Below are 13,940 nucleotides of genomic sequence, written 5' to 3'. Positions count from 1 at the left end.
AAGCTTATCTGCGGGGTTCTCCACCCTTCTCGAGAATCTGGGGAGACGTGCTTTTTTCTCATGTCGATTCCAGAGCTTGAGCTTCGTAAAACGACTCGAGTAGATGAACATTCTACTTTTCCCAGTTGGCTGGGGGGGGCCAGTCGGTTTATCGGCCCCTGCTTGTTTCGACGAATGGCAGTGTCGCTCTTAGCAAGTCCAAATCTACCCTGGTGAGTGATAGGCACTATTGCCATTAGAGGTTTAGTACAAATGCACCTCTCTCTGCGTTGCCTGATTCAGTCAAGTTCCAACTCCACAATGGCTTCATGTTGAACTCACAACCCCAGATTTTTATTCCAATGAGAGTCGGCATTGAGGAAACCATGCAGCCACCGGTAAAGTCCGGTGTCGGCCACCGCATTGGCCGCCATTGCCAAGAGACACAGGTCCACACCTTCGTTTACTTGCCCGTATTCAGCAAGAGTCTCGTTTTCATTGTCTTGGCCAGATATCGCGTCGTTCTACTGATACATTGAAGATGGGTCCACGAGGCATGCGTCCCGGCAGCCAGACACCGAAGGCTCTGCTAGCGATTCCTTTGATAAGACATATATGAGACGTATTTTCCGGAGACATTGATAGCAATTAGATTAGGTTAATCAACCGAGTCTAAATCTTGGCTTCGTATCTTTCATTTCACAGCCATCTTCGTTCTCTCTTCCATCATGCCGCCAAGACCATACCCACATCCCAACGGGATGCCATCCTTTTGGAGGTCATCACCTGGGAGACTTGACACCTATCGCTCCCCAGAGGGCATTCCTCAGACGACAGATATCGCCATCATTGGAGCCGGGTTCTCGGGCGGGTCGCTGGTCAGTCACATCCTCGCGTCAGAGCACGGCCGGAGCAAGAGTGTACTTGTCCTCGAGGCACGAGAGCTTTGTTCTGGCGCCACAGGACGAAATGGTAGATCAACGTTTATTTTATTCACTCAAACCTCCTAATCCTTTGCGTGTAGGTGGGCACATGAAACCAGACGTGTATAACATGACTGCCTTTTTGGCGTCAAAATTTGGTATCGCGGCTGCTACAGAGGTCGCGGAATTCGAGTTTGCCAATGCCAAGGCTGTAGAAACATTTGCAAAGGAGTCCGGCGCCGATTGCGAATACTTTGTCACGAGGGCTGTCGATGTTCAGCTATCCGAGCTACACAATGCATCCATCAAGGCAGGCTATGATAGCCTTCTTGCGGCAGGTGTCGACGTCACTCGCAACGCATTTTATATGCATGGCAAAGATGCCGAGATGGTAAGAAATAGAAAAGCCCATTCTCTATAATTCCCTAAATTAATGGCGCTAATATTTAATACGTCCCAGATTTCCGGTGTTAAGGGTGCCAAGGGAGCATTTAGCTACACTGCAGGCCATGTTTGGCCGTATAAGATGATTCACCACATGTTTTCTCACGCAGTCGCAAATGGCATCAATCTGCAGACTAATACACCCGTCCAATCAATATCTTCTACCCAAGATAGCCAGGGGTACTGGGTGATCAACACTCAGCGAGGCACCGTCCGTGCGAAGCAAGTCATTATGGCAACGAATGCATACACAGCAGCCTTGTTACCAGAGTATCATGATAAAATCATACCCTATCGTGCGATATGCAGTCGCATCGTGTCCCCTGACAGCCCGCCTCTCCTACCCAATACCTACACGATTCGATTCAATGAATGGGACTTCGACTATCTCATTCCTCGCAAAGATGGCAGCATTGTTGTAGGAGGAGCTCGGAGGGCATACTTGCAGCGCCTCGAAGATTGGTATGGTAACGTTGATGACAGTGGGCTTATTCAAGGTGCTAAGCACTACTTCGATGGCTATATGCAGCATCATTTCAGAGGATGGGAATCCAGTGGTGCAAGAACGGATCAGGTCTGGACCGGAAGTGCGTTGAGCTCCCCTCCTTTAGTTCACACGGGCACCTCAGCTAACCTTTCCTTGTAGTCATGGGATACTCGTCAGATAGGCTTCCAAGGATTGGACGCATTCCAGGTCGGGAGAACATGTTCATCATGGGAGGCTTCACGGGCCACGGGATGCCTCAGATCTTCTTGAGCGCCAAGGGCATCAGTCAAATGGTGCTGAGCGGGTGCGGCTTCGAGGAGACAGGGCTGCCAAGAGTGTTTGAAGAGACCTCAGAACGGTTGTCAAACACCGAGAACTTTGTCATGGATCTATACAATAGCATCCCTTCAACTGCTAAATTGTAAACCTCAACGGTTCGATGGTCCGTTGACCTTGTATGTTTTATACGCATTGCAAGCCGCGCATAAGGACAAAATGTGAAATCTTTATGGGTAAAGATAGGGAACAAACTCGCAAGATGGCTTCTCACAACTAATGCACCCCCAGTTTAATCCTCAAGATATCTCCTATGAGGAATCTGTCTTCGTCGTGAACTGCTGCCCGTCACAGAACTGCACCCACCCATCCAGATCCATCGTCTTCAGCAGGGTGCTGAACCCCTCCGTCCCCTTGGCGCCAGAAATCTTCCCCCTCGACTTTGCGCTCACGGAACCCGGGGCGCCACGGGGATATTCGATGTGGAAGACGGCCTTGCCAGCATTGATGAAAGCCCCAAACGTCTCACCCTCGTTGTACTTGACACACTCTTCGTTGACCTGGAAGTCGACAACGTCGATGACGTCGGGGATGATCTCGCCTGCGTTCTTGAGTCCGATACTGAGTCCATACTTGCGCGCCTCGCGTGACAAGAACTTGATGAAATCAATCGAGTCGGCTTTCTTCAGGCCAACGCCGTTGTTATTGGACTGCGGAGACTTAGTCGGCAGATCCACATGGTGCGCCGCCAGGAGGCATGTAGGGCAAATGATGAACTTACATAACCGTCCACATTGTCTGGATCGATGCCGTCGCAGCCCTTTTCCGCCGCGAGCTTGATTCTCCTGGCCATGATGCTACGGACGTTCTCGCTCCTCAGGTCCAGCCACTTCTCGCCCGGCCAGTCGTCCATGGCCTTGCCGAGATCCGACTTGGCGAACTCGCTGGCATCAGGACGCCATTCCTCGAACGTTCCCGCGCTAAAGTAGCAGATGACCTTTTTGTTCAGGCTGTGCAGTGCAGCGATAGTCTGGGCCGAGTTGTCGAAGAGGTCGATGTTGAAGACCTCTACGTCGGGAGTGACGGACGGATGTCTCGGGTCGATATCGAGCGATGAGTTGAGCACAATCTGCCATGACGTTCCCACGGCCGGGACCCAGGGCCTCTGTGGGTCAGTCTGTTCATTGATGGGGAGATCTTGGGCGGACATGATGAATGAGCTTCAGAGTTAGTAGGATGCCAGCACGCGCGGGGCTGGAGAGAAGAGCGTCCGCATGGTGGTCTAAGTATTCGTATTGCGCCCCACTGAGGCTGAGTCGTTTGCGTCAGGTGATCCGCAATGGGACAATAACATTCCAGTGATTCCACCTTCGGAGTTCATGATGAACAGCATGGCGTGTGAATGTGAATAGAGCTAAAAATTTAAAACAGCAGGTTTAATTTATTTATCAACATTGAACGTGTTTTGCAGGCTCAAATAGCAGCCATTCCAAGCTGTCTCATACTGCACTCAGTGAGCTGTTTGCAATCTGACTACACTCTGCTGGGCTGAAACGCTTGGCATGACGAGATGACGTGATTTTAGAAGCTGGCCATGCCACAGGAACATCCGTCTTGCTGGTATCATCCCGGACGATCTCATCTCGTATGTGCGTGATATTCATGACAGGCGACGGTATTGGCGGTCAAAATCTTCAACTGCCATCGCATTCATTCTTCCAGTCGCATTGCGAAACAAGATTATTTGAGCAAAAAGTAATTTCGCTGTGGACAAAAGGGCCTCCTCATGACCCCTCAATATCTATCGAGGCGAACCTTGTCATACTGACTATGCCCCTCGCCCATTGAAATGACCGGATTGTATTAAGTAATGTTGTACCTATATGATTTTAGTCTCCATATGGTAGGTTATACGAGGTGGGCACAACTAGCTGCTTGGGGCAAAGAGCCAGATTTTCAAAGTCCTTCTGCAAACTCTCAAGGTCATTGCTGTCAATTATACGTTTGAGGATACGAAGGATCTGTGTTGAGCTTGTGTGCACTATCATATTACCAGAATAAACAAACATCAGTGTTTGCTCTGGCGTATCACATTAGTGACAAGTACTCATGGCGTTGAGGTGTCAACTAACACCCATCAGATATTTCTTTTCTCGAGAGAGATGATCGAGCACTAGCATCCATTAGACATGACCCTCTGAGCTGCACTCTGGAGTCTGATAAGTGTCTCTCATGTGTGGCGCGAGTGACGACGAACTTCAGTAGACCAGTTGCTCGCTCCACAACATAAAATTCAATGGATCTTCGCTCCAAAACCTCTTCCCTAGCATGACAGAAATGGAATAGTCTTGGGTTGTAATTGGAAGTCTATGGGCCGAGTAACGTCACTGACGATGATTTCTTCGCTATTACTGGCTTTCTACGGAACGGAGCGGTTATGTTGAATGTAAGGTAGTCTGGAATAGGGCGTAAAATTGGGTGCCCATGGGCGCCCACGGGTACCCGTAGGTAGATAAGGATAGAAAATTGTTTTAGGGTAGGTAGATTTATTAAGTATGAAAATAAAAATACTATATAAAAATTATATAAAATAAAATAAAATATCAGCAGAATCTCAAATAGGATATATATAGAATTTAAATTAAACAAGATACATACGGAATTTAAATTAGGAGTATTTTGGTTTTATATATAATTTCTAATAAACTAGGTAGTAGTAGGCTGCTGTTTGCCACCCCCCAAACTATCCACGGGTAGCTGTGGGTAGCAGTTTACAGCACATCAGTATCTATAAGCTTAAAATGGGTACCCCGCCTGTGGGTACCCATAGTTATTTACAGCTCTAGTCTGAGCCTGTCAATACGGCAAATCGCTGGTCGAATAGGTGCTCAGTGATTGTTTCAAGTCTGGACCGAAATAATCCCAATCTCTTTCACTGCAATTAAGAACCCAGTCCCAGTTGTTCAGGATAAATATTGTCCAAAGCTTGACCCTGTACATTTGCGTTGCTTAGAACCCAGCTCTTCACTTCCCAGCTATCAATAGAACTGGTTGCCGAAAGACTGCAATCTTACCATCCCAGATCCGTGACCTACATTGCTCACCAGCCGACATCCTGGTCACACTTCGATCACGTACAGAACCCCGTATTGCCTACGCTATACCCTTAGGACTGACACGGATCGTCACATCTATCTCCAATTTGAGAACGGACAGTGAGGCTCCTAACTTAAGGTACGCGTAACCGTAACGCCGGGATATTATTTTACCACCAATGAGAGACCGTCATCCGCAGCCCAGTATCCCGAACAGGCATTTACCGTCCCCTTTCATTTCACCACGCGGTTCAATCTTTATTCGGTGAGGGTTGTGCGACCGACTTCGATTGATTCTGTTTCTTCTGCATCATGCCAAGGCGGTTAATTCGGTTGTCAGATCGCCATATTGCCAAGACCCAGAGCCTCAATGACTGCACACATATCCGGGTCACCTATAGGACTCGTGGAGTCTTAACAGAGGAGCAATGTTCCGGGCAGGGCTGATGACGACCCATCAAGAGTCCTATCCCATTACACTCCTGCCTTGTCACAAATTCGGCAATTTCGGCATATTGCATTGGTGCCTTTTCTATAATCCCGTCCTAGTTCTGGCGTGGTCTCGGCAGTCACGGCACGGCGTACTATCCCTTCCTTTACTCTTTTCACTCAGCCCCTCAGTATGTTCGTGATGAACCATTGGAGGAATTCAAGACTGCCGTATTGAACGGGGATCGGAAACAGAACGCCTGTACGAAACAATCGGGGTCAAGGTAGAAAACGCAGTATATAATAGACGAAGTCATCGCCGACTCTATCGGTTCTTAATTCTTCTGCATCACAAGAGACTTCGCATTTTCAACATTGACAATGGTTTCCCTAACCTCCACCCTAGTGCTCGCCTTTGCGGCGATTGCGGCAGCTTCTCCTTTGGCTGAACCCGTCGCTGCGCCTCTGATTACTGCTGCTCCTGACGCTTCCATCGACAAGAGAGCGACGAGCTGCACGTTCTCCGGCTCGTCTGGATATGCCTCGGCGAGCAAGTCTCAGGCGTCCTGCGCCACTATTGTGCTCTCGGGCATCACTGTTCCGTCTGGGACTACCTTGGACTTGTCTAACTTGGCAGACAACACCCATGTAAGATGCCGTCTGGTGCTTAGCCCAAAACCGGTACTAATCACGAAAATTAGGTCATTTTCCAAGGCAAGACGTCTTGGGGTTACAAGGAATGGGCTGGCCCCCTGCTCCAAATCAAGGGCAACAAGATCACCATCGAGGGCGCCAGCGGCGCGTACCTTGAAGGCGGCGGTGCTCAGTACTGGGATGGCGAGGGCGGCAACGGCGGAAAGACGAAGCCAAAGTTTTTCTATGCCCACAGCCTGACGTCCTCGACCATCACCAACCTTCACATCCAAAACACCCCCGTGCAGGCTGTCAGCATCAGTGGATGCACAGACTTGACCATCACGGGCATGACGATTGATAACAGCGCTGGTGATACTGGTGCACTTGGCCATAACACGGACGGCTTCGACATTGGCACTAGCACAGGTGTGACAATCACTGGAGCCAATGTCTACAACCAGGATGACTGCGTGGCTGTCAACTCGGGAACTGTAAGAACATTTCAGTTTAACAACTCGGTATCTTCATGTTCTGACTTGTTTAGGATATCACATTCTCCGGAGGTACATGCTCTGGTGGTCACGGTCTGTCCATCGGCAGCGTGGGAGGCCGTTCCGACAACACTGTCAGCTCTGTCACGTTCTCTAACAACGTTGTGAAGAACTCTGTGAACGGTAGGAGCAATATCCATCTAACACAAGCAAACTCATCTAATATCATCCTAGGAATCCGCATCAAGGCCAGCGCGGGCGATACGGGCACCATCTCCGGGGTGACATACTCCGGGATCACGCTCCAGTCCATCTCCAAGTATGGCTTCCTCTAATTCAACCCATGTCTCAAGTTTCGATGCTAACATTGAGCGCAGATATGGCATCCTGATTGAGCAGAACTACGACGGTGGCGACCTCCACGGAGACCCAACCACTGGCATTCCCATCACGGGCCTCATCGTCAAGGACATTGCCGGAACCGGTGCTGTCGCTAGCTCTGGGTACGATGTCGTTGTTGTCTGTGGCAGTGGATCGTGCTCCAACTGGACGTGGTCTAACGTGAAAGTCACTGGAGGCAAGACGTACGCCAGCTGCCAGAACGTGCCGAGTGTGGTTGGAGGCTGTTCTTAGATGACATAAACCCCTCTCGAGAAAATAAGGGGGTGGATTATCGCATTGACTGCTACGGCAAAGTGGAATGAACGCTCCGCTATGTGTAGTGTATCTGCGGCCTATAGTATATGCAACATGGAGGCATCTGAGATCAATACAATCACCAGATTCAGGATACACACTATAGTAACTCTGCGACTACTATTATTGCAAGTTGACACTCATAATTTAAGTATTCTCGTCACCGAGAACAGCCTCGCCCTTAACGCCAACACCCCTCCTCACAATAACCTCCTTCTTCTGCAGTGACACCTTGACCGGGTTGGGCGCGAGGAAAATGGACTCGATCTCCTCCAGCGAGCGACCCTTGGTCTCAACGACGGTGAGGTACATAGCCAGCAACTCGACAAAGTGTAAGACCAAGAAGATGGTCAGGGTCCAGAAGCCGATGTTGGCAAGTGCGACAGGAGTAGCATACATGTTGATAAAGCCGGCCAAACCGGCCAGGAGGCCCTGAGCGGACATGCCCTTGACACGCATGTCGTTGCGCAGCACCTCGGTCGGATATAGACACTGCAGTGGTGTCCAGCAGAAGGACCAGAAGACGCCGTAAAGAAAGCTGAATACGATAAAGGTGTAGCCCATAGCCGTCGAGACGCTACCCTCAGAACGGGCGGCAATTACATTCATGGCCAGGTATGCGCACCCCGTCAGAAAGGTACCCCAAAGAAAGAGCTGACGGCGGCCAAACCAGTCGACGGTACAGGAACCAGCGAGGCCACTAACAAAGGACACGACGGTGCTGATGGCGTTGAGTAGCAACTGCTGGCGCGAGCTGGTGATGCCAAGCTTCTCGTAGATGACGGGCATGAAGTAGCTGATGGAACCTCCGATGAACTGCGAGAAGACAGTGACGAGCAGGACCAGCCACATGCGGTACAGCGACTGCCGCGAGTTGACTAGGATGCGGAAGTCGTACCATACCTGGCTGCCCTTGAGTTCGCGTGCGTAGTCGATGGACGCCTGGATCTCGTTCATCTCGAGCAGGACAACAGCCGAGTCCTCGCGGCCCTCGCCGTGGTACTTGACCAGCACCCGGCGCGCCTCTTCTGGCTTGTCGTGCATCATGAGCCACCGAGGACTCTCCGGTAGCACCCACACAATTATCATCGCCGCCGCGGCCGGCACCGCTTGGATTATGACGGGAATTCGCCAGCTCCAGTCGTTAGAGATGTAGCCCGTGCCGTAAGTCGTCCACGACGCCGTCAGAGCTCCAACATACCAGCCACACACATTGAACAGTCCGCCGCCAATGCCGCGCCAACTGGGGTATGCCATCTCAATTAAGTAAACGGGAGCTGCCGTTGTAACGATGGTAACGCCTAGGCCCACCAATAGACGGCCGCCCATGAAGCCGCCGATCGTGCTGGTCGTCGCCTGGATGATCGTGCCGACGACGATGACGGTGCTACCGCAGCACATGCCGAAGCGGCGGCCGAGAATGTCAGCTGCTGGTGCTGAGAAGAGACAGCCTAAGATCTGGCCGACACTATACATGGCGAAGATGAGGCCAATGTCGGATCCATCCATGGCGACGTCAAAGAAGGCATGAAAGGGGGCCATGGCGTTGAGCGAGCTCATAACGGAGCCGTCGTAGCCATTCATACAGTTGGCTATAAGTTGAGAAAGCAAGTGACGAGTTGGTAAATGTAGCCACGACGTAGACGAGTGGGAGGAAGAACATACCAAGCGTGACCAAAACCATGACCATGTACAGCCTGATCATGTGCGGCGACCAGGCGGATGGGTTGTCCTTGGCAATGGCATCGACAAGCTCGACGCTGAAGACATTCTGGGTCTTGACCTCGTGGTTGTTGTCGTCAACATGGGCAACAGCAGGGCTAGGTTCTCTATCAGCCTCCGTCTTAGCCATGACGATTGACCAACACCAAGTTATCAAGTGAATAAGAAGGTTGTGATGGGTCAATATGAGTGAGTCTTCACGTAACCATTGATTGCTAATAGTCGCTACGAGCCAGACAAAATATCCGCGGAACGGCTCGCATATTAATAGCAGGAAGCATTCATCACCTAGTAGGATGCTATTCAATAGAGAGAGAGAGTCCATATAAGTGATTGGATAGTAACAAACATATTCGGAACCGCCCAGCATCATACAATTCACAGGAAAGGAAGTGCAAAGGTGCGGAGGGAGGTCTCCCGCTCCAGAAACGGCTTGGTTTGAGATCGACAATCCCAACACTAGGCGGGCGTGGGGTCTCGACGCGGGGCCCCGCGTTCATTGAGGGTTAGGCCATGGGTGAAGTAGGCGCACTAGTTCCAAGAGAATCACGGAAGGCCTTCTTCCGTGTCTTATCGGCGATATCCAGTGCGTGTTCACGACGTGACTCTCAGACACCAGCCCTATGGATAAACCCCCGTCAAGATTCCTGCATGAAGGGTTGGGTTGGTGGTCGCAGTGTGATCTAGCAGAGTCTGGCCATTGGACACCATAGGATTAGCCACAGTTCATGGATATCTGACAACGTGCCGACTAACGAAAATTCGTGGATATCTACAAACGTGCCGATTAACCGATCCGGGCTTACTACGTGGCCTGGCCTGATCTTCTATCGGCCAGCCGTCATTGGATGATAGGTTGTCAACAAGATGATGAATCACTTCAACTCAAGACTGGCAGACTTCCCTTGACCCGAGATCGGTGCTAGCCTCGGAGGCATCCCTTACGGCTAGGCATTTCTTACGGCTCTCGCAAGTTCGGCCAGCTGGAGAGCGTGGGATCGATATCTCGGGCCAATTTGTCCATAGACACGAAAGGAGTAAACCGCATTCTCTCTCAGTCGGGCTCTTCGCCTCAAAAAAGTGATGCCAGCTCAACAGCCCACTGTCGTGCCATCGGCTCTCGATATGAGGTCTTGGCCAGGATGGAAGTCTATGAAGACAATATTTTCCTTGTAAGATTTGCACTTAACTACCGTTTTGGAGACCAACAATTGACAATCTGCGTCTGTGGCGAAACACAGTGGCGATTCGTACACAACCACAGGCTTTGACGCAATAGCAGGGCCCCAACCCAACGCTGTGAACCCTCTAGGCAATCCGAACGAGCCATACTACGGTCATACATCCTCTAACGGACCTAACTGGATCAGGCAATTGACCACGAAATACAACCAATCGTTCATCAAGACCTTCAACCTCGCTTGTGGAGGAGCCACTGTTGCAAGCTCCTTAATACACCCAATTCACCCAGAGTATCTCAGCCTCGAACAGCAGGTGAAGGACTTATTCATACCTCTTTACGCGGGACTGCGCATAGAACCCCGGGCCCAGTCTCTCCATGAAGAGAGAGCTCCGAGGTCCGGTAGCGTTGGGGTGGAGAAATCTGTCCTGGATTTATCCGCCTCTGGAGGACCGACTCCAGAGCACGACTCCTGGGAAACATGTTCGACACTTTTCACTTTCTTTTTGGGAATCAACGATGCAGGCCTCTCCTATGCCAAGGAGAGCCCATCTGTTTATGATGAGTACCTCGCCATCTACGCCTCCCTCATCGACACGATCTACGCGGCCAATGGCCGACATTTTCTCTTCCTCCTCGTGCCCCCAATCGACCGCTCCCCCTTGACAACGCGCCAGGGCCGGCCCGCCTCTGGACGGGAGAGTATCCACATACAAGCCTGGAATGATGGCCTGTCTAAGCTCGCGAATGACTTACGGCACAACAGGCCAGATGCGTCCGTTTTTGTATTCAACACGCACGCGCTGTTCTCTAGCGTTATGGATGACGCGACGATGTTCCCAGAAACGGCAATCTATTGTGAAACAACGGGATTTTGCGAGGCCTATGCGATGGGCACTGAAGCGGTCGATACACAACTGCCAGGCTGCCTGTATTCTGTTAACCAGTATCTATGGCTGAACGATCTGCATCCAACATACCCTATCCATGACTTGTTAGCTAAACAGATTACAGATATGTTAACAAGGGTAACTAGATAGTAGGGAGATTTTCTTTCTTTAGCTTTACTCAACATTATGAAAAGAATTAAGCCTACATGGTATCAATAAATCCCTTGATGAGAGAATCTCATGTTTGAAATTACTGCATTTTCATTGTATATTTTACCATTGCGAACGCCCAAGTTTGGGTTTCAAGCTTATCTTTTTCATACGCCGAAATCATGTCTAATTTCTTAATATCGTATCCAAATTATGTTTCACAACACTATAATTAAAAACAAGTGGTTGAACTTCATCAGTCTAATTTGTACATTCGCCTTGCATTATGTGGGGAAGCTGTCTGCCAAGCCGCTTGTGCCAGAAGCTGACGTGACTGTAGGTGGGGATAACTTGGCATGGGTCATCAATTATCCCGAACGACTTTGAACTTTTTGGTGCCCGCGTCTCTCTCCAACTGCAACTATCAGTTCCCTCCGTCACCTAAGTATCTGTAAAAATAGCCTCGCCATGAACCGGCTCAGGCGCCTCATTGGGCGCTCTAACACACCAGATATCGGCGAGAGCAGCGGCGGTCCTTTTGAGTACACTCCGCTCAAAGACGCGTCCAACTTCCGGATCCTTCGCCTCCAGAACAGTTTCAGAGATGCCAACGGGGACTACAGCCAGATTCGGCTGCGTGGATCTCTCATCGAAGCCTCTATCCACAGTCCCCCGGAGTATTTTGCACTGTCGTATTGCTGGGGCGACTCGACGCTCTCCGAGGAAATCGTCATCGACGGCCAGTCGCTCAACATCACCGCCAACTGCGCCGCTGCGCTGCGTCGAATGCTGCGTGGCAAGCTTGGAAGGCATATCTGGGTTGACTCAATCTGTATCAACCAGTCTAATGCTCCCGACGCGCTCAAGGAGCGGGGCTTGCAAGTAGCCATGATGGACCAGATTTACAGGAACGCCACCCAGGTGAATGTGCACTTGGGCGAGGGCGATGCAGCCTCCGATATAGCTTGCAAGTCTCTGAAAAGTCTATCACTTGCCATGATTGGAGCAAATGTCGGGGAGGTATTCCGAAAGAAGTATGACAGGCTGGCTGATGATGCGTTGAGTAAGTACCCCAGACTTTGTTAAAACTTGGCGACTAAACCAGAGTTAACAGCGGCGACTCCCGAGTTTCCATATGGGAAATTGCACGGTGTCTTTCGCCTACAGTGGTTCAGGCGCACTTGGGTAAGTAGACACAAAATGATCATCTAGCAGGACATACGCGACTAACAGCAGCCCGCCTAGGTGGTGCAAGAGGTTGCCCTCGCCAAACAGGTCATGTTCTACTGCGGTGCTCATCTCATACGATTTGAACTTGTTGTGATGGGCGCCGACTTCACTAAGATTCCTTACTCCAAGCTCGACGTCAACCCTTTGGCGCGGCACTGGCGATCATATCTCGAATTCCATAGCCGCGTCAAGGAATTGATCAGCTGGAGAGAAGAGCATAATTCCACAGAGAAATTCACTTCACTTCTAAGCCTGCTGGTGGTACCAGGCATGCTACTTGAGGCTACGAGGCCAGAGGACAAGGTCTTCGGAATGTACGGCTTATGCAAGAGGCTCGGCTACGAGTTGCCAGCACCAGACTACCAAAAATCGCTAGCCGTCGTCTACACTGAAGCAGCCAAGGCCATTCTGCATTACGATCAAAGTCTTGAATTCTTGTCGGTGGCTACAGAAACTTCTGCCTGGGCCGATGGGCTTCCATCCTGGGTACCCAACTTCTCGGGCTGCATGAGCAAATGGTCCCCGTCGAGCCCGCCTACAATTTGTCCTGTGAGTGCGAGAGAAAGCATGAAGATCTCGGATTCGACCCAGTGTCAATACCGTCTTGGGCCAGGTGATATGGAACTCACGGTCAGAGGCCGCCGCCTTAACACGATATCTGCTGTTGGAAAGCCCTGGATAACGGACTCCTACACCAGCCTTCTCGGGGGATCAGAGAAAAATACAATGCAGTACGCTGACAGCCTCATCGACTGTATTAGCAGCTGGCTTGCGGTCGTCCAGGGCCTCCCCAGATATTCTGGCCGCGAGGCAGCCATGGAGCAGATGACACGGGTTCTGACAAACAATATCTCGGACAAATCTCCCCCGGTGCCATTTGAAGACATGGTACGCTATCTAGCTGTTCTGATTGATATGTCTGCATCGGAAAACCGCACGCGTTTTGCTGCATTAGCAAGCCTGCCAAACGCCTCTCTCAGCCGTCAGCAGAATGAGTTCCTTGGCCTCATGGCGGGATGCAACATGGCCATTACGCGAATCTTCGGCTCGATCTGGCAGACCATGTTTCGGACGGAGAGCGGTTACATGGGCATGGGGACACACACTCTGACGGGCGGTGACATAGTGGTCTTGTTTGACGGCTGCGATGTTGCAGGGGTTATCCGGCCGTTAACTAATGGTTTTAGATATGTTGGTCCCGCTTATGTAGATGGTATAATGGACATGGGGCTTGGGAATCCAGGATCGGACAGTGAGTGGTTTGTTTTGGTCTAAAATACTAGATATCTCTTTGGCGTTTTGTATGCATTAT

General features: G+C 50.7%; 6 protein-coding genes across 6 annotated transcripts; 4 read left to right on the top strand and 2 right to left on the bottom strand.

Annotated features, from left to right (window-relative positions):
* Positions 1 to 707: 707 nt before the first annotated feature.
* Positions 708 to 2,258, top strand: BGZ61DRAFT_540790 (FAD dependent oxidoreductase; the record flags this gene model as incomplete). The annotated part of the gene is made up of 4 exons (XM_046254959.1): positions 708 to 951; positions 1,004 to 1,293; positions 1,363 to 1,933; positions 1,993 to 2,258. 4 exons carry the CDS (start codon positions 708 to 710, stop codon positions 2,256 to 2,258), a joined length of 1,371 nt encoding a protein of 456 aa, XP_046095038.1.
* BGZ61DRAFT_404534 (endo alpha-1,4 polygalactosaminidase precursor) lies at positions 2,210 to 3,374 on the bottom strand. The gene is made up of 2 exons (XM_046243129.1): positions 2,891 to 3,374; positions 2,210 to 2,819 (listed from the first exon to the last, which is right to left on the bottom strand). Exons 1-2 carry the CDS (start codon positions 3,317 to 3,319, stop codon positions 2,421 to 2,423), a joined length of 828 nt encoding a protein of 275 aa, XP_046095037.1. The 5' UTR covers positions 3,320 to 3,374; the 3' UTR covers positions 2,210 to 2,420.
* A 2,640-nt stretch (positions 3,375 to 6,014) lies between these two features.
* On the top strand, positions 6,015 to 7,393 carry BGZ61DRAFT_568360 (family 28 glycoside hydrolase; the record flags this gene model as incomplete). The annotated part of the gene is made up of 5 exons (XM_046256002.1): positions 6,015 to 6,281; positions 6,335 to 6,760; positions 6,814 to 6,943; positions 6,995 to 7,079; positions 7,138 to 7,393. The coding sequence occupies 5 exons, from the start codon at positions 6,015 to 6,017 to the stop codon at positions 7,391 to 7,393; spliced, it is 1,164 nt and encodes a 387-aa protein (XP_046095036.1).
* Positions 7,394 to 7,603: 210 nt separating this feature from the next.
* On the bottom strand, positions 7,604 to 9,308 carry BGZ61DRAFT_371908 (putative sugar transporter; the record flags this gene model as incomplete). The annotated part of the gene is made up of 2 exons (XM_046242140.1): positions 7,604 to 9,048; positions 9,122 to 9,308. The coding sequence occupies 2 exons, from the start codon at positions 9,306 to 9,308 to the stop codon at positions 7,604 to 7,606; spliced, it is 1,632 nt and encodes a 543-aa protein (XP_046095035.1).
* Positions 9,309 to 10,303: 995 nt separating this feature from the next.
* On the top strand, positions 10,304 to 11,398 carry BGZ61DRAFT_371930 (uncharacterized protein; the record flags this gene model as incomplete). Its single annotated transcript, XM_046242144.1, has 3 exons — positions 10,304 to 10,350; positions 10,420 to 10,672; positions 10,778 to 11,398. 3 exons carry the CDS (start codon positions 10,304 to 10,306, stop codon positions 11,396 to 11,398), a joined length of 921 nt encoding a protein of 306 aa, XP_046095034.1.
* Positions 11,399 to 11,866: 468 nt separating this feature from the next.
* On the top strand, positions 11,867 to 13,903 carry BGZ61DRAFT_540786 (heterokaryon incompatibility protein-domain-containing protein; the record flags this gene model as incomplete). The annotated part of the gene is made up of 3 exons (XM_046254958.1): positions 11,867 to 12,461; positions 12,513 to 12,583; positions 12,644 to 13,903. The coding sequence occupies 3 exons, from the start codon at positions 11,867 to 11,869 to the stop codon at positions 13,901 to 13,903; spliced, it is 1,926 nt and encodes a 641-aa protein (XP_046095033.1).
* Positions 13,904 to 13,940: the final 37 nt, after the last annotated feature.

This window comes from Ilyonectria robusta (genome assembly GCF_021365365.1).
Source record: "Ilyonectria robusta strain PMI_751 chromosome Unknown BGZ61scaffold_48, whole genome shotgun sequence".
NCBI lineage: Eukaryota > Fungi > Ascomycota > Sordariomycetes > Hypocreales > Nectriaceae > Ilyonectria > Ilyonectria robusta.
Note: the sequence above shows the minus strand (reverse complement) of the source record. Positions and strands in the feature narration are given on the sequence as shown.

What these genes read in the sequence shown, in the direction of transcription:
- BGZ61DRAFT_404534 (XM_046243129.1), bottom strand. Translation starts at nt 3,319, where the DNA reads ATGTCCGCCCAAGATCTCCCCATCAATGAACAGACTGACCCACAGAGG. An exon ending in CAGACAATGTGGACGGTTAT is followed by an intron (nt 2,820 to 2,890) that starts GTAAGTTCATCA and finishes AAGTCTCCGCAG; the next exon opens with TCCAATAACAACGGCGTTGG.